At 31.9% G+C, this 27,862-nt stretch overlaps 1 protein-coding gene across 1 annotated transcript; it reads right to left on the bottom strand.

The window, feature by feature from the left end:
* Positions 1 to 129: 129 nt before the first annotated feature.
* LOC132747537 (neuronal acetylcholine receptor subunit alpha-7-like) lies at positions 130 to 26,388 on the bottom strand. The gene is made up of 11 exons (XM_060736941.1): positions 25,730 to 26,388; positions 17,937 to 18,070; positions 13,671 to 13,816; positions 12,105 to 12,149; positions 7,274 to 7,383; positions 6,369 to 6,475; positions 5,715 to 5,864; positions 4,234 to 4,428; positions 1,927 to 2,013; positions 1,428 to 1,537; positions 130 to 1,153 (listed from the first exon to the last, which is right to left on the bottom strand). The coding sequence occupies exons 2-11, from the start codon at positions 17,986 to 17,988 to the stop codon at positions 626 to 628; spliced, it is 1,530 nt and encodes a 509-aa protein (XP_060592924.1). The 5' UTR covers positions 17,989 to 18,070; positions 25,730 to 26,388; the 3' UTR covers positions 130 to 625.
* Between the last annotated feature and the right edge of the window lie 1,474 nt (positions 26,389 to 27,862).

A 27,862-nucleotide genomic window follows, 5' to 3' on the forward strand; every position in this document is an offset into this window, starting at 1 on the left:
ATTACGGTACAATTATCTTCCTGACATACTGTACTACCTAAAGCATGATACATATAGGGTGCACAACATTTAATGTCATTCCCATAATACTAGTGTGCATGCTTTTTTAATCATTGACAAAATAGGACGTTTACTTTTTACAATGTATTCCGTTTGTCTGCCTTTATAGTAAAATGTTATAATGTCCTTCTCCACAGACTTTTTGCAGTTCTTTAAAAGTATCTAAGTATCTTTACTCAAAGAACAACCAACATTAGGCTGTATGTCATTTCATTCAGAAATGTTTGTGTATTTTGTACATGGAGTATGATTATTTGTATGCCACAGATATAATCATTCTTTTTTACCGTCCCTTCTCAAAGCACTTTTCAATCTTAGAAACTATTCACATGATTCAGTACGGTTCAGCACATTTTCTCAATTTGTGGTGTCATTTACACAAATTACAAGATATCAAGATAAAGCTAGCATGAATACAATTAGTTTACAAACACTCATGCGTTTAGTACACACTGCTTCAGAAGTAAAGGTTTTGCTGTATTTTCATCTGACGTTAAATGACTTTCATTACTGGCAAGTCTCTTTCTATAATATAGGTAGGAAATTATTGCTTCCTACTCTGCTTTTAAGCAACTAAATGCGGTGCTGAACTTAAGATTGCAATCGTCGAAATAAGCGTAGCAGCCAAACATATCCATAAACACAACCTGTCAATCACTATTGCTGCAAATTTCCACTCATTTTTAATATTTGTGTCTTCCTCGTCCTCTTTTAATTTCGAGGTTATTTTCTTGAGTTCTACAAGAATTGCAACAAGGTTTGGACTTGCAAATTCAGATTTGTCATTTACGTATTTCGTACTGCCCGTATCGTCTCCGCTTGTTTGCGTCATGTTAATGTTACACGCCTGTGCTTGGCGTATCCAATCAGATGCACCTAAAGTATTCAGTCCGCAAAGGCCATTTTCTGCACATGCGCGATACTCCTCTTCCGATTCGAGCAAATTTGGAAGCAATGAATGAGTTGTCATTCTTTCGTGCATCTGAACATCTCCAAGGCGATGTCTCTGTAGTATACTTTGACGTCGTTTTTCTGTTGTCGGCCGGGTCATACATAGCGCCTTTGCAAGCACTACATTTATCCCGAATTTAACCTACATAAGAAAAGGAATATATATATATATAACACTTAAATATTTCTACATGTTTCACGTTAATAAATCGGCATGGAATACATCACGATTATAGGCGCAACATATGAACCAAAGGCAATTTTCTTGTGTGTGTTTTCCTTACGCTGGCTCAAACTTTCTACAATTATAAGACTTAGTGCTACTTTTAGCTTTTATAGTTTGCTTGACAACAAATGAAATTTAAACAATAACACTACGACTTACATAAATGTATGCTGAAATATGATTTACATACCCATGAGGGCATAACGTGTGTTTCTGGTCCACGGTAATGAAAATTCAACACAACCACTGTAAACAGCACAGACAATGACGTCATCACCATGATACAACAAAAATAAATACCTGAAATAGGTATGCAAAATGAGTTAATCATTCATTCTATTTTTAGCTCCATTCGAAGAATAGTGAAGCAGTCTTATTATAATTAACTAGCCCTCATTTTGTTATAATTTCACAGAAGATATCCACTTGGCACTTTACACACGTATCAATGATCATATTTGCAAGTCACTGTTCAGTACTAATAACTTTAGTATTGACTTACAATGAATATGTAATTGTGAGTATCAAATCAATTGGAACTGGTTCAGTTTTTTGTACCTATAATAACATTTTATCATACCTATAATAACATTTAATCATACCTATAATAACATTTAATCATACCTATAATAACATTGTATCATACCTATAATAACATTGTATCATACCTATATAACATTTAATCATACCTATAAGTGGTAAAGCATCTGATGTTGGAGGCATTGTCTCGGCAACAAGTAACAGAAACACCATCAGTGAGAGTAATATAGTGACACCTGAGAACATGAACATTTATAAAACGACACCTGAGAATATGAACATTTATACTATATCAAAATCAAGTAAACTAATTGTTCATTTAAGTTTCTGTTATTTCGGGCGGGCTCGATTGTAATAAAGCTCATTTTGGATCACTGTCGAGCCTGCTCCTTCAAACGAAACAGTACTGGTGTCTCATGGGAGACATGTTTGTGACCCCTGTAGCAATTTAACCTATAAACATTGCTTAATAAGGGGAGCGATGGCCTACTGGTTAAGGTGTCTGCCTCTCAACCTAGGGAACATGGGTTCGAGGCCTAATTGGGTTCACGACCATATTTCTTCATAAGTTGTAAGAACTTGTTTTGCAATTATGTTTAAACCAGACATTGCTTTAGAGACATACATCTGAACCACAACGCCACAATTTCCAAAATAAACACATTATTGTATTATTCGCTCTTTTTTAATTTGCAGATTTCTGTTATCATATCTTATTTTAATAAACAATTATTCAGCCTGTGCAACAGAAATAAATGCATGCGTAATGTCTCCCATTTAAAGTTTGTTCTTCACCCGATAAAGTGTTTGTAGAGTTTGATTTATGTTGGTAATATTTACTAAATCGCATCATATCGCAAGCTATAAAATGTTTTATCGTTGTATAATCGTTAAACAATGTAATATAACCGAGCAAATGAAACATAGGACAGTGTTCGGCAAAGATACGCCGATAGATAAGGTTTTCAGCGAATTATCATCAGTACACAAAACATAACATCATTTGGTTTTTGATCATTGATATTGACATGTGGTCTCTTTTTCGTTTAGATGGATACTGATAATTCTTATTGTTCTATTTATTTACAGACATAGATAGACGCAGGCATTAAATTTACATTATAACAAATAAGTCTCAGCTCAAAGAATCAGGTCTCGTTCTGTTCATTTCATTTATCTGATCGGATCTCGGTAGGAAAGAATTTTAAAAGTATCGTGTATCATATAGAGGATATTTGTTTGTTTGTGTGTAAGATGAAATTTTATTTCATCGAGTGGGCTTTAAAAACAGTATTCTCACGAGTGGCGAAGCCACGAGTGAGAATACTGTTTTTAAAGTTCACGAGATGAAATAAAATTATATCTTACACAACAAACAGACAAATTTTCTTTTTATTTTATGCTTAAAAACAAGTTAAAACGAAATTTCCATAATTTTAACGTTAATATTAAAACTGTTTCCCCCATTGAGAGCCCCATTTATTCGGAATTTCTCATTAAAAAAAAGAAGTCTTGAGCTGAAAAATAAGTCCGCCAATCAACATTAAATGACGGTGATATTTATTAATTTTATTAAAAAAATATGAATGATCGCTTGTTTTGATAATAAAAACAAACAATTCTTGTAGGAGAAAAAGTCCAACTATCCATCCATATTTCTGTTACTTAGTGCGAATTTATATTAGACCTGGCTTTGTAAATTGTAAGCGGCAGCCATTTTTTAAAGTTGTGTATTTCATGGGAGGAAAATAATTGTGTAAGATTCAGAGGGATATAATTTGGATTTGTTAGTCATACACATTTTTAAAAGAAAGAAAACTTATTTGAGGATTGTAACAGACAAAAAATAAGTGTTGACATATGTGAAAACATTCAGAAAAGGAGCTAGGAAAATGGAAAACTTGGAAACCTGCTCAAGAACGCTGGGTTGATTTAACTTATTCTTCGGGTTATGGCTGTCAATGCTTTCAATTTTTCATAAAGCATACGGCAGTTATTGCTCGTAGGATACTTTAATATGCCCAAATGTCATCAAGAGCAGTTTTGCATGGGGAAGGAATGTATTTTTGAGACTGTCAAAATGAAACAAAAAAACGAAATTTGGTGATTGGAATTTCATGAATTTGAATGAATAGAAGTAAGTTTTCTTCTTTTTATTACTTTTGACATTTAAGTTATTTATCAATTTCAGTTTTGCTTTTTCTTTAAACAGCCTGACATTGTCAGAATTGTCAGCAAAAATAAAATTGAGGTACCACATGGGGAAAATCTTAAAAAAGTAGTTTCGTCATTGAAAAGAGTGAAATTATATTTTGATAATTTTCACTGTGAAATTACCAAATATAATTTTCACGGATAAATCAGTAATCCACTGAAAAGCATAAAATAAACATTTATATTGCCTATTAGTATTGTTTCGTCTCGATACTGTTCAACCTTTCAATGTAATGATTTACCTAGAGATATTTTCTCGCCGGCGTCGGGTGGAAGCAGAAACAGTAGTAATGACATCGACGAGATCAGAAGGCAAGGAATAATTATATTGAACCCATAATACAATGTTCGTCGGCGAATATGAATGGTGTACACTAGATCTATATAAAACTCTTCACAGCAGTCGTATTCCTGCACGTGACGATGTCCTGGCACTCCTGTAATATAATTTACACCTATCATTACAGTACAGCGTGCATTGCTTATTAACTGACGCCAGTGTGAAAGCTATAGTGCAGTGGGTGGGTGATCACGTGACATTTGTTATCGGTAACATTGGGCCATCGCATCATAAGGAATTAAAAATTTGTTCGATTTTTAGACATAATGTGCCGATAATTATTATTATGGTTGTCATGCAGACATATTTGTCATTCTTAACATTACGGAAATATAACTTATTTTTCAACGATATTCTTTGCTATTACAAACTATATTTGCCATAAGTGATATTGAAAATACGATATGATAAGCATAAATGATCCAAAAATAGCAAATAGCTTTATTTTTTCAAAACATTTGTCGTGTATTGTAAACTCGAAAAATATTACGCATGCCAAGCGGAATTTATATTGGTGCATGATAATAAAATAAAGTTTAGAGAAAGTTATTGAAGATAATCATAGCTACTTATCTTACAGGCATGACGTATAGTATAAGTAGAGAATAAAATGTTCAAAAACTGATACTTGGCAACTGTATATTACGGATAATAAAATAAAACAAAACAAGCTTTGAAAATCTAACATATAAAAATTATATACAGAATACACATTTTGCCTATCTGTGATAATGATAATTTATTTAATTTTACAGTAATTAATAGTTTTAATTTTGGTTCCCGTGATCTACTGTGTTAATCAAACCTAAAGAGAGCTATGACAGGGTTGTTAACCCTTTGGCTATTGAACAATGTGCACGTTGGCCATAAGCACGCAATTTCACACTCTAACACCCTTGGTACGTGTGTACACGTTGTTGCGAAACATACACTTTGAAGACTTGATTCAACATGCTTGATACGCTGACTTAATTTTACCATCAAAACAAATTTAGTTAGATCTATTATATCTAGACTTCTATGATTTGGGGAAAACATGCGAAGAACAATTTTTTCAAAAAATCAATATGACATATTCAATTATTTTAGTAAATAAATCATAAAAAGATGTATTAATTTATTAACAGTTGAAAAATCTGTATTCCAAAACCTCTTTTTCATGTCCATATCAAATCCGTATTGTACTCTTCCTCTATTTCGCCCCGTTTTCTTGAGTCCAAAAGTTCTAAAGAAATATTATATTGTACTAGAAGTGACCATTAATATACATTGTAATACAAAAACACAAATTTTGAGTGCTTCCTGTAAAGGAATACAACGGTCAACATTGAAATGGCATTATGAGTACACTGTACATATTTTCGCCCAAAAATACTATTTTACCTATAAGTTCCCATTCACCGTTACGCCGGAACTCGAGTATGGAGCCACCATTTGGATCTTCCATTTGAAGATCCAGCATCCGGCCATCATAAGTCCAGGAACCAAACTTGAGATCACAGTGTTGATCATCGAATGGGAACCAGGTTATATCTGTAATATGATAAAGATTTTATATCTCAATTGTATTTATTATATACATGTACTTATAAATGAAATATTGAGAAATATTGATGAAATAAAACATTCATTTTATTTTCACTGTAAAAATATTATTTTTACTGCAGTGAAACATATTTTCCGTATTTTCACTGGTGTCTTGCCGAACTACTTTCTTCTAAATTCAGCCAATATACAACAGTATTTTAAAAGTGTTTTAATGTCAAAAAAGAGAAACCTGTATATTTTAAATTATTCATCTTGTGGTTTGAATACTATCATATATTTCACTCGTGGCTGCTGCCACTTATGAAATATTTATTCTCATATCACTCGATGAAAATTTATCCTGTACTCATAGAAAAAAACTCGAATATCTCTATATCCTAAATGAAACATAATAAAAGTATTTAACGATTGGAAAACTTATCGTTTTACAAAACGAATATCATTTTTGAGCATTAAGATATCATATACCATTGTTTAAAATACTCGTACCTATTGAGCACGTGCTCCTGAGCATGCCGGGTGGTACCCAGAGACACGATCCGTCTGAGCGCACAACTACATTACTATGGTAGGTACCATCAAACTTGTCGTCTGCGCTAGAAACAGAAACATATTCACGTGCTATGTTTTATTTTAAGGAAAATGGATATTATAAATGATGATATTTGTAGTTTTTTGCCAAAACGACAGAGAAATTTTAATGCATTTATTTTTTTATTGTAATATTATAAAGCAGATTTGGATACAATAACAGACATATATAAGGACAAATGTAACATTAACGTCGATATCTGGAGTATTTCTGACATTTTATTCTGTAATACACATCTGGACAGTGTTACAAACCAAATAATTTTTAATTCTAGATTCCATATCGTATTATAGCAGAATAAAACGTTATTCTGCTATATTTTGACATTTTTAAAACCACAACTCTAACTCGTACAGTCATAAAAGACAAGAATAAAGATCAACAAGGCAAAGGCAACATCTGCCCCTGACACACCCAAGCTACCACAGCAGGGCACCCAGAAGGCACCAAACCAAAACCGGGAGTGGACATAAAGGCGGCGCTATATGTCATAATGTCACGAAATGTTAAACTGTAAACGGTAGACTTTTGAAATGAAAATAGCATTTGATTCAGATAATTTTATTTTAACATTACATTATTGTTTAATAGTAGTTCAGATTTATTAAACAAATATACAACAGAAAACGAAAGTATCAACACCCCTAGAATGGTGGACTACAGGGATACATCCAAGGACAAATTTTAATTTTAATACGAAAAAGGTTTTAGCAAGAAAAAAATTAAAATCTACATTGTGTTACTTTTAAATTAACAAAGCCTCACAAATAACTTTTACTAGAATAAATGTCCCACCATATACCTGTTGTACAATAAAATATCAGGTGTCCAGATGAGTTTGGCTGGTACAGGTATAGCCTCTATACCACCATACTCGTATGGATCCCACATTAGGTTGGCAGCCCTCCATTTCTGAAAGAAGGAACATTTTGTAGACAGAAAGACCCTCATGTTCAACAGGAACGTTGTAAAGAACATATATCAATATTGACATCATCAATCTCTCAAGTGATGCGAAGCAAAAGACACAGGTTTAGTCAAATAACAAACATATACGCGTATTATGCTAACAACGTTAATATTTCTGTTAAAAATCTTTTAGGCTCGTAAAGATATTGCGTACCGGAGTATACCGGTGATAAAATGATACAATAGTATACTAATAGCATATTCAATGTAACGTCTTGGTTTAATGAAGTAGCTAAATAAAAATGATAGTTGTAGATTGGTCTATAAAGGGCACATTTTCTACAAGTATTTCAAGTATTGATAAAAACAATAGAACGGTTAATATTATAAAGTTCTAAGTGATTTAATATGAACATTTATAACATTTATAAGCTGAAAAGTAACATTTTGTTCTAGAACATTTCATTATCTGCTGTATAAATATATGCAATATCGAATCATGTGTCTCACACTTGCCAACAAAATAAATATCTTATGTTGTTTGTTGTTAAGTCTGTTACTAAATACTATCAATGTAATTATTTATTGTAGTACAGACCTTCTATTGCAGACCAATTCACAATGATGATAATCTATATAAATATATATAATGCTGCTGAAGAAGGCCACAAGGCCGAAAGCTACGGCAAATTTAAATTAGCGTTTTTGATATATATATTGTTTCATTTATATGTGACTTTTTTCCAGCACTTATTTTTATATATGTGTGTATATGTATATTTTATATATATGCGTGAGAATACCTACTACTGAAGATTATGTACGTTTATGTTCTACGTGAATATGCATCTATAATCTAAATGTATAGAGAAAGAGAGGAAACAGGTTAAAAAGGACGTAGTATCAAATCTTGAAAATTTACCCCAAGTTAAATAGAGGAATTATTCTACAACAGATGATGATTAACGATGATAAATGATGATAAATGATGATACAAAGTAATGATGATCGGTTAACTTAATGTGTTTCATTTTCTCTTCTATCCAATACTTAATTGTTTTGCTGTTTGATATAACGAAAACGAATGAGAGCTGGTAAACTTTAAGACTGGATGGAAATAAACTTAACACGCTTGTAATCAAATAATATCACATTGCAGAAAATACTATTCGATTAGAATTGATTGAGAGGTCACTATCTATAAGTTTGAAAGAAAACTAGAAATGTGTTCATAGCACACTGATGCCCCAACTTTATTTGCCTTTTATAAGCATGTTTTATTAACAAATCTTATTAACATATACTTATGTTAATTTCATTAAGGTTAATTATTAAATAAATAAGTAATATGTATATATACAAACAGAATTGAAACTAATAAATTTCACAAACCTATAACAGAGGAAACTCTAGTTACTTGATATGAGACAAGGATTCACAGTACGTGTCAATGTGACCTTGACCACATGAGCTCAAAATAAATGGGTGACAGCTACTGGCCATGAGTAATTAAATTAACTTAAACAAACAAGCTTTGATCCTTTTAAAGGTAATGATCAGAAAAGGATTTAACCAAATGTGCCACTTGGCCATTGTCCTTAAACTACGGATCACCTACTGGCCATGGTCAATATCTTTTCCAAATGAAATAAACTTTGGCTTATTCCTTCTACAGGTATTGATCGGAAAAGAATGTCACAATGTGTCACAGTGACATTGACCTTTGACCATTACAGAACACCTTTTGGCCATGACAAGTTACATACATTATGTCACGGTATCTATCGGACAAGCATTTTACATTTAGTGTCACCGAGAATCTAAATTAGGATCATCTACTAACCATGTACAATGTCCCTACAAGGTTATATAAACCACAACTTATTCCATCTCAAGTTATTGATAGGACAATGATAACAGAACGTACGTGCGTACATACGGACAGCAATACAATTACAGTATAGATCTAGTTTTTCAGTAGGGAGCATAATAATTAAGGTTATATTTGAGAAATTGAAATTTCATCAGCGGCAATGAAACATTGCTTCATTAAATAAATTATTTTATTATATGCTTAAAAATGAAATATTGAGTTAAACTGATGTAATAAAATACGTAATTTTCATTTCTTTACTGTAAAAATTTATTTTTCACTGCAGTAAAACGTTTTTTTTTTCCGTATTTTTACTGGTATCTTGCCGAGCTACTTTCCAATACACGAAACAAGATTTTTTCTATAAATACAGGATTTATTTTCATCTTGTGGTAAGAACAATATCATATTTCACTCGTGGCTATCGCCACTCATGGCATATTTATTTTCATACCACTCGATGAAAATAAATCTTGTATTTATAGGAAAAAACTTAAATATCTTCTATAATTACAATGATGATAATATATACCTGACAATATGCAAAAGTTAAGCAGAACAAGGCTAGAGACAAATTATTTTAAACACTTAAATCCAAGTAAAATAAAACGGAAGACAATATTTCAGACAACGCAGGAATAAATCCCAGACAAAAAAGCAAGTTATTTTAAGAAAGCCCAGGATGGAAATGATTTTATTTCAAAATTTGTGTAGAATAGCTTATAGCAATTGGAAGTAACATTAAAAAGCGTAAATCTTCAAGTAACACTGGTCTGCAAATAGATGGTATATAATTCGATAAATTGAAATGCTGAAACATTCAATTCTTTTTCCACTTCTGTTGCAAGTAAACTTGTTAAAAAAAGCAAAAATGTTCAAAATGTTTGGCAAAAAACTTTGTTTAAATTACCATTCATCCGAAAGAATCAAACTTTATTTTGATGAATTTGTTTTTTAATGTAAAGTTTTAAGGAACACTTAACAAGGCAACTGGTTTCGATGTATCCATGGACTTTGCTGCTGTTAAAGGAACATCCTGTGTCTTATATTAACAATTTGTCTTATTGTTCATGGTGATGTTCCAAATGACTTAAAATTTATCAGAGATGTTTCATTGTATAAGAAAAATTAGAGCATTGTATCAAAAGTCTTAGAGAGAGTAAAATATAATCAGATTCCTGAAATTTATAGTCTTTTTTTTATAATGATCGCTCTGGTTTCAGACCTTTAAATGGTTGTCCGTGAATTATAAAAGACTTTGATATTATATTTATACTAGAAATGTGTCCATAGGACACGGATGCCCCCACACACCACTGTTCTGTCAATCTTATGACTCTAGGTCAAATATTTTTGGACTACTTGTGCCACAAGTAGAAAACTAAAAATCAACAAAGGGCCATAATTCTGTTAAATTTGGTCGCAGCAAAAATTCCTTCCTTTACTACCTTCTACACATTAAGGTTGTTCATCCCTGGAAGTTTAAGCAAAATCTGCCATCCAGTTTAAGAGGAGTTGCGTTCACAAAATTTCTCCATAGTATATAGTGAAAAAATCAACAAAGGGCCATAATTCTGTTAAATTTGGTCGCAGCGTAAATTCCTTCCTTTACTACCATCTACACATTAAGGTTGTTCATCCCTTGAAGTTTAAGCAAAATCTGCCATAAGGTTTAAGAGGAGTTGCGTTCACAAGATTTCGGGACGTACGGACAGACGGACGGACGGACGAACAAACGGACAAGTGCAACGCTATATGCTCCCACATTGTGGGGGCATAAAAATTAAAGGCAAGAAGTGTATCCGAAGATTAAGTCAGATGGTTTTCTTCTTTTTTATCTGTTAGAAAACAGTTGGTCGATATTTCAGGTGCACTTTCATCTCGTGCTAATGTCTTTGAGTAGTACATGAAGGGCTAGTTAAGATTCTCTTCTTTTTTTTGATATATGTGAATGACATATCTGCTGCAGCGAGAAATAAATCATATCTGTGTGTAGATGACTCTGCTTTTAGTGTCTGGTTATAACAATGTTGAAACATAATCTGTTCTTTCTTCTGGACACAAAACTCTTAGTGTATTAAAACTTTGCACATGGAAAAACTGAATCCATTCTCTGTGGGTCTAAACCTCTTAGCCTGCTCTCATTGTCACATGTACAATATATACAAACTCAGTTTTTCAGTAAAATTGATCATAGTCTAACATTTGATTCGTTTTTTTATTAAAACAGTTTGAGCAATTATAAACATACTTTTCTGTTCATATATTGATTTGACCTAAGAATGTTTTTCTATTACTTCATGCAATATAATATTCATATATAAAACAAATTTCACGTAACAAAAAACCCCAGATATTTGTTATGTTATTGTCAAGAATATTAAAACAAAAAATCAGATTTTATCTAACACATCAATACAAATTTCATCTGATCACAAATTTCAATCGAACTTGCAATATATCCCTTAGTATACATATTAATCAACATTATGTTTATGTTAATATTTCCAAATTAATAACTGTAAAACTGTTTGGGAAATAAGAAAAAAGATTAATTAAGATTTATCCACAATTTAATTAGGAACACTTTTTTTCGTTAATGAAGGCACAAAAATTAAAACATACACACACACGCACGCGCACACAAACATTCTAATAAAAAATTAAATAATACCTATAAATTTCAGTCACTTGTTAATGTTCAGTATCATATTATGAGATACATGGCTAATTTTTGATGCTAACTATTGTAAAACAAGAAATATAGTGACATAGTTTCTTACAGTACAAAAAATTAATGTACACCTTGATTATAGAAAAAGTCATTAAAATAGAAAAGAAATGTAATTACCATCTGTAACCAAATATTCGTATGTATGATTTGATTCTTCTCGTCCTGTAAAAAAAGAGGAACAAGAGCTGTCAGAAGGACAGCGCGCTCGACTTTTTTAGTGCTTGCCTATAAAACAAAACTTTGACAGTTAAGGGCACACAAGACTTTAACTAGGAATTTCTAAGTACAAATCAAGAAACATTTTCACAGAGTTATCTTCTCTTGCTTACAGATAGGTCTCATGATGGCACATAAGAACTCCAACTTCCAAAGTAATATCTCAAATGGTTAAGTCAACAAGTGGACAAGAATGAAAATCTTAACTGAGTTTCTAAGTCAAAAAGGGCCATAATTCAAATAAAATCCTTAACAGAATTACCTTCTCCTGCCCATGTTTTGGGACCATGATGGTAAACAAGTATTCCAACTTTCAAATTAATATCTCAAACAGTTCAGTCAAAAAGTGGACTGGTACTAAAAACTTAACCAAGATTCTAAGTCGATAAAAGGCCTTAATTTTTAAAACAAATCCTTGACAGAGTTACCTTCTCTTGCGTACAGATGGGGGTAATGATGTGAAATAGCATTAAAAGTTTCAAAGCAATATCTCAAAGGGTTAAGGCAATAAGTGGATTTTACCCATATTCAATGTATTTTCTAAGTCAAAAAGGGGCATAATTCTGTCAAAAACCTTGACAGAGTTATGTCCTCTTGTCTGTTGATGAAGGTCGTGATGGTAAACAAGTATGGTCAGTTTCAAAGCAATACCTCCCAATGGTTTTGAAATAAAGTGAGGTGGTACAAAAAACTTAACCAAGCTCAATACACTTTCTAAGTCAAAAAAGGGCCATAATTCTGTCAAAAACCTTGACAGAGTTATGTACTCTTGTCTGTAGATGGAGGTTATGATGGTGAACAAGTATGGTAAGTTTCAAAGCCATACTTGTAATACTTCTGAAATAAAGTGGGGTGGTACGAAAAACTTAACCAAGGTGTGACGCCAACGCTAACGCCGACGCCGACGCCGGGGCGAGTAGGATAGCTCCCCTTTTCATAGAAAAGTCGAGCTAAAAATGAATATTTATGAGACAATTTCATCCAATAACAATCAATATAATACCAAAATCATCAGGAGAAAAATGTAGAAAATAAATAACAGCAATTTGATCATTGTTTGCTTTGATTGCAAGAAATAACTATAATATATTCTCTTAGTTAAACCAGTGTATATTAACTCTGTTAAATCCATGTACATGTATATCAGTTTAACGAAATCAGATAGTTAATCTACCAATCAACTGGTAATGAACAGTGTTGAACGAAATTAGAAATAAAGGTGATTTTTATGATACTAAGTAACATATAATGTACTTGGTGATCTTTAAAAATATCACTTTTTACAGAATGCATGTTAAAACAATTTCCTAAAGTCATAGAAGATGTCAACAGATAAAGTTCTCTGAGGGGCTATATTTGGCGGGAGCTATAACTTTTATTGTAACAACCCGATCATTACACGTTTATTTATTGCTGTTACAAATACTATAGGACCCTAAGAAAGTTAGCAAACGTTTGTGGACTTACCACGTCAATAATTTGTTGTAGAACTAGTGTAAAATTAACACGTATAGGTAATGACTCGTTTTCAACTGGACGTTCTAATGGACTGTAATAGCGTTCTTGAAACAAATCATGAAACAATCTCTTCTCGTTTGTACCTTGCTGTGACTCTATTTAACAAAATGATGATAAAAAGTTAGTACAGTGGAGCCTTGCTAATCCGAACCCTTCTAATCCGGAATCCTTTCTTATCCGAACGAAGTGTCCAGTCCCGATTTTATTCGTTCTATTTTCAATAGTAAAAAACCTTTCGGATCCGGAACCTGTCTACTCCGAATTCCGGACGATTTTTTTCAATTTTTGTTCTTATTTTACTCTAAAATTTACCTCTCGGATCCGAACAGATTTTGCCAAATGTCACACCTTCATTCAAAATAACAAAAAATCGCAATCTTACAGGTGTCAACATACACCAAACTTATGTGTTATTTCACTTGATTAATGGGTGAAACGTATGATCTGCGAAGGTGTGAAAACTACACTTAGCTTGCCTTCATATCTTCTATAATTGCTTAATTGATTGTTTTTCGTCACCTTCAATAAACATTTTGATTTAATGCAATAAAAATATCTTTTAATCCTTTGTAATGGATTCAATGATACGTGATAAAGCAATGAAAACAATAGAAACTGTCAGTAAATTCGGATAGTCGCTGAATCGGATAAGAGTAAACAACAATTGACAAATGCTGGTACGAATATTTAATTATGTCCCCGCCTCCTGTTTTACATGGTAAGTTAACTTACCCTTGAGGACATAATATTTTTTTGCTTATTTATTTATTTTCATTTCCTTATTTTTGTATTCACATGTATTAGAATGAACGATAAGAGACTGCGAAAATAAAAATATCTAAATTGCAATTTCAAATGCATTCCTGTTTTCTTTCCCTCAACTATTTTGCAAATACATGTAACATGAAAAAACATGTAAAAGAACCTTCTAATTCGGAAACCTTTCTAATCCGGAAACCTTTCTAATCCGAACTTTTCTTCTGGTCCGGACGAGTTCAGATTAGACAGGTTCCACTGTATATAGAACAATTGTAGAAAACCGTAATACAGCCAGTCTATATGTGTATATGTCTATATGTGTAAATGTCTATATGTGTATATAAAGACCAGAGATATGACGTTATTTTTGTCAGTAGCCAAAAACATGACTTATAAAATGATATTATTGTATTGCAATTCTTTGATGATAATGTGACGTGTGACGACATCAGTTTCATGCATCAATAATTGTTACACTTTAATGTATGGAATGCCGGTAGGGACATGCCACTTTGCTTATTTGCCAACTACTTAATTGCTTATTTGCTAATTGCTGATTTGCCAATTTGCTTATTTGCTGATTTACCAATTTGCTTATTTGCTAATTGCTTATTTTCTTATATACATAAATTTTTATGCTATTGTCAGGCGACACGTCCGTTATGTTTATAAAGTTTTGTTAATAAATTATACTTTGTGACAATTATGATCAATCCATCATTACCTATAATATAGGTAGAAAGACAGATGGATACATTTTAATAAATTTCGAAAAAAATAAATTCAGTTTCAGAAAGTAGTTGTTTTTTTTAATTATCTTGAGTGTCAGTTTTAGCTCCACTATTCATGCTATTCTACCCACCAATACATTGGTTTTCTTGGTTACTTGTTTTTCTGTCATATCTCTGTTACTTTTGCTGATTCATGCATCTTACTGCAACTTTGCATAAACATTGCGTTACATGCATGCATACAAAGTACACGAAGAAACTGTGCCCCGTTATATACTGAATGTCAAGGTCACCAATGTATTGTACTGAGAAGCCTTTGTTTTTCTGTCATATCTCTGTTACTATCGCTTATATCTAACTGTAACTTCACATAAGCATTAAATGGGCAGCATGCATACACAATATTCAAAGAGGCTTTGTCCATTATACCCTAGGTCATGATCATGGTCATGGTCACCTGATAGCATGTAAAATGTACAACATGAAGAAATGGAAAAGTGTGACCAATATCAAAAACATTGAATCAAAGCAAAATGTTGATGCACACACTGACATAAGTGATCTCAAAATATTACAGAGCTAAAAACGAAGGCTATTGCTTAAGTGCTTAAGCATGCACCAAATGTATCATTCGTGATACTATGTGTTCGTACCACTTAAATGAGGCCCTCTGTGACAAATCTGCTGAGAATAACGACATTTTATATGCCATAAAATAAGAAATAGTTTTGTTTTCAAGTTCATTTATTTTCAATCTTTACTCAATATTTTTCACTTAAATATGACTAATCAAGTGTTTATTATGCCATCAATCTCTGACTTAAGCTGCACAAACATATCTATAGCTGCAACACATTATAAGGCATTCTCAAGCACAGATGCTGGCGGGTCAAATCCTGCCCCTTACGTGATACGCGTCTGTAAACACTATATCAAAACTATTTTAATATTTATTTAAATACGAATTGGACATTTGTTACAACGATAAAACCATTAAGTACTTTATTGAGACTTGGTGGTATATGGTATTTTTTCATACCCGTATATGTAAAAATTGCTTGAAAACCAGTTTTAACGATGTCCAATTCGTGTTTGAATATTAAAATATTTTAAATAGATCTAGTGTTTACAGGGGCACGTTGGGGTACGGAATCTGACCCTAAGCGTCTGTGTTCTCAAGGACATGTCAGCCATCAGTTGTAGACATATATCTGCGTAGGCATCACTGCAACTAAATTCGTTGACCAACAGTATTCTTGGAAAACACTGAATTTACAAGAATACTGTTGGTAAAAGTTAACAGATCTGACTCAACTGGTTGTCTGTAGTCAGATTGTCCATATACTTCCGGCACAGTGTAAACTTTTTCTACTGCAAAAGAGCAAATTAGCAATAGGCAAATAAGCAAATACGTAAACCAGCGGTTAACAAATAAGCAAATTAGCAATTCAGCAATTGGCAAATAAGCAAATTTGTCGTTAAGCCTATCAGCCATTGGCAAATAAGCAAATCGGCAATTAGCAAATAAGCAATTCAGCAATTGGCAAATAAGCAAATTGGCATGTCCCTACCGGCATTCCCTACCGGCATTCCATATTAATGTGACAGTTCTAGTTACATGTATCTATGATTCTAACAACTAGTGTGGCGACATCTGTATTTGCATCAATACATGCAGATGTCGACACACTAGTTGTTAGAATCATATAGATACATGTAACTTTTCATGTCAAATTCAAGTGCAACAATTGCATAAAACTGTTGGCGCTCTTTTAGTTAGACACATTAGTCGGTGCATGGACTCTGTGAGCATCAAATGAGTGTTGAAATATCTGCCTTTTATGCTTTAATATTGTATATCCATTCAACTGCAAAACAGGTTTTCATTAATTGCCAGTTAATGAATTTCTCTCGTCATTTTTTTCAGTCCATCAGTAGATTAATAACACAGTGTATCAATGATTGATTGATTACTAATCAAATATTTTATTTGAGCTGATCTGTTTACTATTCCTGTCTGTTAACATACAAGTCTCCTATTTTACAGGGTTTCTCGTTACATTTCATACAATAATGCACTTAATGTCATCAATCAAACTATGACGTTGTGTCAATAATAAATTTTAGATGTAACAGATGAAAAAAGAACGTAAATTATAGCTTATTTTTGCTTCATTGCATATATTTTACTTATCTTTCGATAAAAACATTTTTTCTTTATCAATTTGCATGCTTTCTAAATGAAGTAAAATAAATTGAATGTTTTCATCAAAATTGGAAGACGTGAAGTGAAAAAGTCAGTATTCATCAGAAAATATAAAATTGACTAATGATTTTAGAGAGCGTGTGTATTCCTGCAATAGACACAAAGAATGAGAACAAAGTTCAAGAAGGCAAAGGCAACGTTCGCAGGACGCAGCTTGTTAGAGGCTTAATGACATAGTTTTCTTGATTGAAAATAGAAGCGAACGTCACTAAGATTCAATGTTTCAAAGAAATAGCTCATATGTTACATCAAAATATAACAGAAAGTTAAAAATTCAAATCACAAGTACCCAAAGAGGCGAGTGCTCATGGAAAAAAAGATAAAAATTACTTTAAATCCTATACAGTTATTGTGCATTAAAGTAAATTATCTATATCAAAATTAAGTGTAGACAAAAAGTATAACTTCATTTTTCTTGCATACAGAAATTGACAATAACAACACAATGTTCACATTTACCTTTAAGAAATAGGAAGATTATTATGGCACGGGTTATAAAACATTTATCCATTTTTGACTTCAGTTGAATATTCAAGAACACATCAAGTAAAATAACTAATGGTTTGAATCCATGTTAGAATAACATCATTTCTCTGAAACAAAAACAACAGAATATGATTATTTCATAAGTTTCTTTTTTTAATTTAACAAATTATTATATGGTCATGCTAGATTCTCTTAAAATATACCATATTATAAAAAGAAAATACAAGTCGTTTTCCTTGGTAAACTGTAATTTAAAATTTAATATATGTACGCAAAAGAGTTTGGACTGGCGACCAGTTCGTCTGACTTTAATTGATAAGAAGAGTGTATGAAACAATTTTTTTTTCAGTTTAGAAAAAAAAATCAAAAACATATACTCAAGCAGGTTTATTAAAGTATATACTGTTCTTTGTTGATGATTATTCTTTACTCATTTTGAATTGCTTGACATTGATAATTTATGTAAGAATTTGTGTGTGTGTTTACACCTCATGTCATATATATCACGTGCATTAAAGCATTACTTTAATTGTATACTTCTTCTCGTGATTCTTGAGTATTTCATGCTGTATTATTTCACGAGTATAATGAAAATGGATTCTTCGTCCCATTGAATTGGTCCCGCAAACCGGATATAACAAACAAAAAATGAAAAAAATTGCTTAGATTTAAATAAGTTTTTGTAAAGGAGATTTAAAATACTAATAAAAGGTCAGGAAATAATGCTGCAGCTTATGCTGTCTCTACTAAAACAACAACAAGAGTTCTTAGAACAACGAGAATAAAAGGAATGTATAGAAGCAAGTGCTGTCAAGCTTCCAAAACTAGAAAAATCTTCCTTTGGTCGAAATACCTTGTATTGGATTGAAGTTTGTGATACTTACGAATGAACAGTGCACCGAAACAACAATTTGTAAAATCAGTGATGTGTTGAACAAACTGTATGGACAAGCAAAACGTGCAATTGAAGGATTGGCTCTGTCCAGTAGGAATTATGTAGTTGTCCTTGATATGTTAAAGGAGAAAGGTTATCGACTTGCATTACAAAGAATTAATAAACTTTTCATTCACTGACAAATAAAGTTCAGAGTCTCCGTTTGGGTTAAAATGTACCGCAGAAAACATTTCAGAAGTCTGCAAGTTTTTGCAGAGAATAACAACTAACATGTGTTTGTGTCTATGATACGCTCAAAGTTGTCGAAATATGTTTCATGACAATTGGGGGAAATAAAGAAACAAGCACAGAGTGGACGCCAAACGCACTGAGAGATCAGCTAAGTAACTATATGGTGTGTTTGTAAACAATCAGAGAAGAAAACAAATGAGGCCATAGAACAACGGAATATTTGGTGTTGAGAGGAGGATTAGCAAAGTTTGCTCACATCTCAAAACAAAAGCCACATTTGTCTTCTAACTGAAAACTTCATGTCTCAATGAGATAAATCATACAAAAAATTAATTGCCTATCCGAAATTACTCTCGAAACATACGATTATTGGCCATCTTGCTTTTATTACCATAGTGTAATCAATAACAATTTAAATGAATAATAACGTGTCAGTCATATGTTTTGATATTTCACAAAATTCATTCAAGCTGCCTAACTTGTTTTGTAGTAACTGTCAATGCTTGATTTGCAATCGAAACTCCTTTTGAGAAGCCACAAAAGAAAATATCAAGGCAAATTATCAAAAAAAAAGCCTTAAATTTTCATTAATCTTTACAGCACCCTGTCTGCATTATTAATAATTTCAATGAGACCATAGTTTACATATGCCCTTTGCTCGTTAACCTGAATTGATCTTGACTCTGGTTATTGTGCTTTGCACATTGTCTCATAATGATGATATTGGTGCCGAGCTATTTAAAAAAAATGTTTTTTTTACATTTAACCTTGAATAATGACCTTGACCTCGGGGTAGTAACCTGGTTGTTGCGTTCTGCACATTATCAATTTTCTAGAAACTGAAAGTACAAATTGTATAATTGCTCAAAATAGTTCGGATGTGGTCTTATATGGATGTGGTCTTTTGTCAGACATACATGTATTTTTCAGTCATTTAATTACCGAGATAGACTTTATTTTCCGATGGATGTCAAAATACATTTGTCACACAATATACAATGATAACAAATATCAATAGTCAAGTGTAGAAATTCTTTATATATTTGTATTATTTCCGAGATGATTATGGGTAATCGACGATCAGGTCTTCCAAAATAAAAGTTTTCTTTTTGATATTAAAGATCCTGTATGTTTTGTGATTGATATTGTTACTGTGTGTATACCACACTTCCAAATATTTATATATGTATATAATTATGCAAATAAAACAATTTTCAAACATCGAAGAATATGTAAAATGTGTACTGCAAATATTTGTGCACATTATATTTAATCAATAAATTTTATGCATTCATTTCTTATTGGAAAATTTGACTTAGAATTTAAAATAATATAATTATGCAAATAAAACAATTTTCAAACATCGAAGAATATGTAAAATGTGTACTGCAAATATTTGTGCACATTATATTTAATCAATAAATTTTATGCATTCATTTCTTATTGGAAAATTTGACTTAGAATTTAAAATAATAAATTTCTAATTACCTCCCTTTATTTCCATGAAATGTTAAATTCGGTAATATCTCTATAAATAATGCTTATTGGAACCAGGTACGTATATACGTACCTGTTGGAACTTACAATATTGACAAATCTTAAATTGAGCATCATAATTATGAAATAAAACCATGAAAAAATTGTGTTACAAGATCTTTAAAGGCACATTATAGACCTTTTTACGACGCGATCCGTTGCTATGAAAAATCGATCGGAAGTAGTATTTTCTTGCGCATGCGCAATTTGCGTAGGGCAAAAAGGGCATCACCATATATAGGAAAATAGTAGACGTTCAAAGACAATTCTGAGTTAGTTTAAGGTAAAAAGTAGAAAATTATATGAAATAGCTTTTAACAAAAACATAAAATATGCCTTTATAGCTTTGTGGCTAAGTTTGCCATAAAAAGGCATGAAAAAGATTAATAATTCCATCTAACGATCACGGACCTGACATTGACATTGTTTTAAAAAAAGGAAATATATTTAAAAGCAAATAAAGAGGTCAACATAATTGTTGTTGAAATGATTAATATAAAAAACTAAAGAAATTTTAATAATACATATATATGAAATCGAGGTTAACTATCATTTTGAAAAAAAGTCAGAACACGTGATAATGCATTTAAAGTTTTCAGTTTACCTGATTTTATCCTTTATCCGACTGATACCGAACAGAAAACTTTTAAATCATATAAATATATTTCAATCATTTTTTCAAAATATTGAGAAATTAAGATAGGTAGTGGGTAGTGAAATAACACACTTTTATCATACACACGTAAATGCACGTCACACTGTTTGTCACTTCACAAAATCAATGGTATAAGTAAGTAAGTAGGTAAGTAGGTAAATAGGTAAGTAAGTAAATATTTTATTATAGTGACATGTGTATGACAGTTTACAAATAACGAAATTAAATAATTTAACATAGCACCCGGCCCAACGGACCAATAAGTCACCTGAAACATATAAATTATAACTAGTTCACATGAAACACAACATCAATATTGCAGGATAAATAGTCGTGTATGCTACTAAACAAATATACATATCTATATTGAATGGAATATACAATAGAAATTTTAATCTTAAGATGTTCGGGAAAAAAAACTTTAGTCAATATTTTAACGATTAAACAAAGATTTTTTCTGTATATGTAAAAGTTACTTAAATTACGATTTTCATAATTTTACCGGGTTGAAGGATAATGTAAACTAGCTGGAAATGCGTGTCAATCTGTGATACAAATTCTGCAATATCATGTAATACAGGGGTAATAAAAAATTAAATCTTTTACATGCGTTTTTTTCCATTGAAGTTTTAGTCCATCGATCATAGTTTCGTATATCTGTTATAGATACAGATCATGTTTTAAGTACTTACTGCTTTAAGTCATCCCAAAATTACTGTTTTCGGGGTGACATAACTTGAAATCACGTCTATTAGAGCCTTTAAATATGATAAATTGTAGTCATCGTTATTGTGTTTTTGTCAAACGCAGAATTATTATTATTATTATTATTATTATTAGTAGTAACAGAAGGTTACACATGAAGATATACCAGCCTTAAAAATCCAATAACAATTTATTTTAAATGTGGTCTTCTATATATATAAATAAAACACACACAGCTACACCATCAACCAAATAACAATAGTGTGTTCATTTAACTTTTTTTAAAATGAAATAAATTCATATTTTGCAGTAATTCATTTTTCAGTCTTTGTAAAATAAATTTTTTATCATATGGCCATATGGTTATAATCATTAATTTTGCAGACGTTTTATTTAAACGTCTGAAACTGTAAGTTTGTAATAGAGTTCTTTATGGGGATATATGTAACTAAAGGATGCATGAATACTGTTGTTCTGAGTATATACACCATTTTTTTTTATTTGCACATTTTTTATTTGAGACACAATTACTCGTTAAATACACGGTGTTGCCATTTTTCACTTACCAAAATGAGATTTTTATTCAGCAAATGAGTAATGTGCGAATGAACAGGACGGAGATTTTCTCATAGAAGTCATTAATGACTCTACTCAATTCATTCCGTTCCCTGCAATTGTATATGAATTGTTACAGATTTATACAAATCGATGTAACATGATTAACTGCCACATCAATCATGTCTGGGCATATTGTAAGAACATCATTCAAGATGTCCAGCGACAATAACAGGTGACTGATAGAAATAACATAAAACATGTACAAGTGGTAGCACTCTAAAATTCATCACAGGATAACATTAAGTTAAAGAATGTGATTAAAAACAAATATCTCCTTGCTTTTACTTTGTTTTTGTGAGAATATATTAAGCATTATATGTATCTGATTTAAGCAGCTTGGCAACACTTAAACTTATTTATGAATAAAATGATAAATGTTGTGTAGTTTAATTTATTGTATTTAGAATGACTGATAAAAAAACCCAAAACCATGTGTGTTTGTGCTTTCTGACCGTGATAATACCTTTGAATTAGGGATGCACAACTATGAATAAACGTCATTTAAAGAGAGCCGTCCGGTTAGCTCAATAGATATAGCGTTGGACTGTGAATCGGGCAACCCGGATTCGATTCCCGGACGGAGCAGTTCACTTTCGTTTTGATTGATCATGAAATCCTTTCTATGATCATTCGCACTGTACATCTGCTCTGGCATGTACAATCATTTCCTTGCGAGAATGAAAGCAACTAGTACTGGTAAACTGCCTGCCCATGGAACGATGGGCGACTGAACTGTGCTCTGGTAAATTCAATGTGGCTTACTGCCGTGATCCGGAGTGAAAACTTCCAACACCACCACATCATTTAAAACAACACCAACATGTTGAGAGTAATTCAAGTATGACCTTGATATGTGAGTGACCTGGACTGTCATGGTCAATATGAAATGTGAACAAGAAAATCATCTTTTCTAGGAATATTTTTTACTATATAACATTTTTAACGATGTGTTCTGGCTTTAGAAAAAAAGAAAAAGTGAAGCGCGGGCCGCGTGGCGGTTGCTAAATATTGTCTCGTTTTATAAGGAATGCTATAGCACATATTCCAGGAAACAGTTGGCAAATAAATATCTACCGGAAATCAAGTGGGAAGAACAAGCAGTTTACTGCCTCTCTTCGAGTGAAAAAATAGTGATACTTTTATGTATACAATTTCATTGACTGCAAGTTTGATTAATTATAAACATATACAATGTCACCGAGTCAGTCAATTCTTGTATACAAATATTTCCTGAAAAATGTTGTTCAATACAAACAATACCATTCCGTTTCATTGTTACACGCTATATATAGGCATATTGTCTAAATTTAAAGGCACATTATGCCTCAAAAGTCCATATTTTTCAATTCTTTAGAAAATGTCAAACATGTGATTAAAATGATTTTATAATGAATTTAGAGTAAGATGTTTAACAACTGAAGAAAGTAGCGCTGGACGTGCAGTTATGTGTCATAAATGAAAGTAGTATAATGACTTCTATACAAAATACTAATTCACTATGAAATACCAATTACTAATACAACAACAGAAGCAAATGATAGTTAATCTATATCGCAGATAAGTTTTGTTTTTTTTGAAACTGTAAAAAAGGTACCATAAATGAAAGCATTTTAGAAATAACAATGATAGTATATCTGGCACATAATGGGCCTATAATGAATCTGTTTAGAAAAAAGAGACATCCGCTGCAAAAAGGAAGCTGATAAAATAAACAAATATAAAAATAAAAGTACAGAAGAAATAACGTGCCGAAAATGTCAATCATTAAACACTGAAACATTATCAGTCTTCTACGAAAGACCGGTAGGGCCATTTCAACTTCATGAATTCCCGATTTCATCTTCATGAATTCACAATCAAAACTTCGTGAATTCACGTTTTCAACATACACAATTCAAAAATTCACGATTTCAGCATCGAGAATTCACGACTTAAACCTCACGAATTCACGGATTCAACTTCATGAATTCACGATTTCAACATCATGAATTCACGATTTCAACTTCACGAATTCACGATTTCGACTTCATGAATTCACGATTTCAACATCATGAATTTACGATTTAAACTTTATGAATTCACGATTTCAACTTCACAAATTCAACTTTGTGAATTCACGATGAATTCGGGAAGTTGAAATCATGAATTCGTGAAGTTGAAATCGTGAATTCGTGAAGTTGAAATCGAAAATTCATGATGCTGTAATCGGAAATCCATGAAGTTGAAATGTCCCCATCGGTCTTTCGTAGTCTTCTTATTATAGACATTTAATACAGTCTGCACCTTCTAAAATGATAAAATGGAATTCAGGTAAATATTGTTGACTTGGGGTGGCTATGTTCATTTAAATGATCACTGTCATAATTTCATTACAACAAAATCAGTTTAGATTTTACTTTCTTTTTTAGAAAAAAAACTTTAGACTTCTGTCTGCATTTCTTCAAAAGACTGAGACGTAGATCTTTTATTAATACCTAAACGACTCCGGTCGCTACGCTACATGATAAAGTAGTCCTATATGCAAACTCGTATGCTGACACGGATAATTTTCCGGCAGATGGCCATTGTAACGGGAAAGAGAGAAGAATGCATGGTACAGCAATGGGAGCCCCAGCATCCGAAATAAAATTTTAAAAAAGTTTTCGGCATGCCAGCCACGGAGTCGAGAGTATTTAGATAAACTAATTGTTCCAACACGATCGAACTAAAACAAATTTGTATAAACTATTAAAAATGCTTGCATGTATATCGATGTTATTTTATTTACGGTAACACATTAAAATTATAATGTTTGTGTTTCATCTAGAATAAAGTTTTATTTTATTCTTGTTATATACAAAAATGAGATACACAGCATTTTAATTTTTTTTCAGTCTCATGATCGTTTTTCCACATCATTATTTTATAAATTATCAAATATGTGAGAGAAAAAAAAACCCAAAGTAATTAAGATCATCATTCTAAGGAAAAATAACTACATTGTATATATTAAAGCCACACAACTGTTTAGAATTCTGCGGCAATTATTTATCAGCAACATTTTGTAAGGTTTCTTCCCGCCGTACGGTATAAAGTAAATCCCATAGAATTTTGAAATTACAAAACGAAAGAAATATTAATACATACCTTTGTTGACACAGCAAACCATTTTCCGTTTCAATTTAACTGATCATAACTTTCTTATAGAAATAACTACACTGTCTTTTTCTTTCTTGTAAAAACTTTTTTTCCGGCATTCATGTTGATTAAAAATCGGAAAATATTATATACAAAATTTTACAGTCATAATGGTCAGAAATGAATACGCAAACGTAATTTTATTCCACATCCGGAAAGACAACACATCAAAAAGTGAAACATTTCATCTTACTTTATTTCATTTTGCTCCAAGTAAAAAATGTGAACAATTAGTGCCTGTCTATTTGGCCTAAAGGGTACACAAACAATCACATTTTCAGAGCGTAAAGAAATTCCAATAAACAGATGATCCATTTACAAAACTGTTCAAACATTCTTTGATGAAACGTGGAGAAAATCGCAGTGAAAGAGAAAGGAAGCGTGCCCGGAATCAATGCAATAAATGAAATAACGAATCACAGGATTGTTGAACATTCCATATTCCGCACAGCTAGAATGCAATTCTTCCGTGATAGACAGTACTTACATGAACATAAAATCAAACATGACCTTTTTTAATTTAGGTAATCAAACCGCAAATAGCTTTTTTCATTATTTAACGTGGCTGAACAAGAGATACCGACATAATTTTGCGACAAAAATGTTTTACAATTAGAACTAAAATTCGACATTTATCAGTAAATAGTTAATTGATACCTAGTTTACATTTTCTATCTTGTATTCCTTTTTATAATTAACTTAGTTTAAGATGAAACACATACATGTATATAATGTTTAACAAATTAGTTAGATTTATAACAACTTAGTTAAAGATGATATAATATACTAGAACAACTTCTCAAAGTTCACTCATAATATTTTTATTCATCATGGCTATTGTGACACAAAGTAACACAATACTTCTTTAAATTTCACTACATATGTACCTTTTTAACTATCAAAACAATCAACAACATTCAAGCCGCTTGAAAACATCGAGGAGAAAATCAAAGGTACAAAATGTACCTCACATAGACTTAGGCACAATATGTCGACGGCATGACTTGAGATGACATTATCGACTCTCTCACGCAGTTCTTAACTAATGTAAGGGATTGATCTAAAATTCACATGGAGAAAGATCAGGACTGTTAAAGTAACAGTACTTCTTGCTAAGGTGAGAAGAGCACGACTTATTTGTGGATAGTTGTTTCTTATAGAGTGGATTGATTCCGAGCACGGCGTTACTAAGTGTTCAACCATTGCAGAAAGAACCTAATCTCGGTAAAAGCCTCCGGGGACACGTCAATAACTCAATCTGCGTTTCCTTAGCATTCGAAATAAAAATCAAACATGGTGTTGTGTGGAACGACTAACGTCTGCCCGAAACAACGGGGCTCCCGTCATTTAAACTAATACACATCTGTTCCCTGTGCTTGCAAAATTGATACAAGTTGAACCGTATAACATTGCAGAAAATGATACAATGGTTGTAAATATCTTGTTTCTTTTTTACTGCTCTATGGTTATTAAAATCACTTGTCCTGAATTCATGCAAACATGTCTGATCAGTTGTGTCTATCAAGCAGCGGAGATAAGCACTCACTTAAACCTACACTTTGGCTCGGAACACCTCGCCGATAAACAATAAAAATCTCGGAAAATTTTTAGAACAAGGTTTGAAGATTCTTCAAACAAACTCGGATGCACAAGAGGTAAAAAGATGTAAAGAGGTACTTTAGCGTATATCATGTGTATTTCAATAAAACGATGCCAATAAATACACCAACGTCAAACAAAGTTTTGGTTTGTACTAGCAAAAAAGTACAGTTTACTTTTATATCTTTGTATTAATATAAATATGATATAATGAAATAATGATGTTATTTTAGCAATAAATCCCGCCTTTATGAAGTCGGTATGATAAAAGGAATAACAAGACGAGAATCAAAGAAACCATTTTGTTTACTTACATTGTTCTATGATCACATTTTGATACATTATGCGAAAACGTTTCCTATAAAATTATAGAACGAATTCAAAAAAGGTTAAAGAAAAATAATTTTTACCTAAAGGGAGGCTGGCATTTGTTCTAATACATTAATTTAAGAGATATAATGCCAAATTACCGAAACTGTCTCC

The sequence above is a fragment of the Ruditapes philippinarum genome, unplaced genomic scaffold, assembly GCF_026571515.1.
Source record: "Ruditapes philippinarum isolate M1 unplaced genomic scaffold, ASM2657151v2 ctg379_1_1_1_1, whole genome shotgun sequence".
Classification (NCBI taxonomy): Eukaryota; Metazoa; Mollusca; class Bivalvia; order Venerida; family Veneridae; genus Ruditapes; species Ruditapes philippinarum.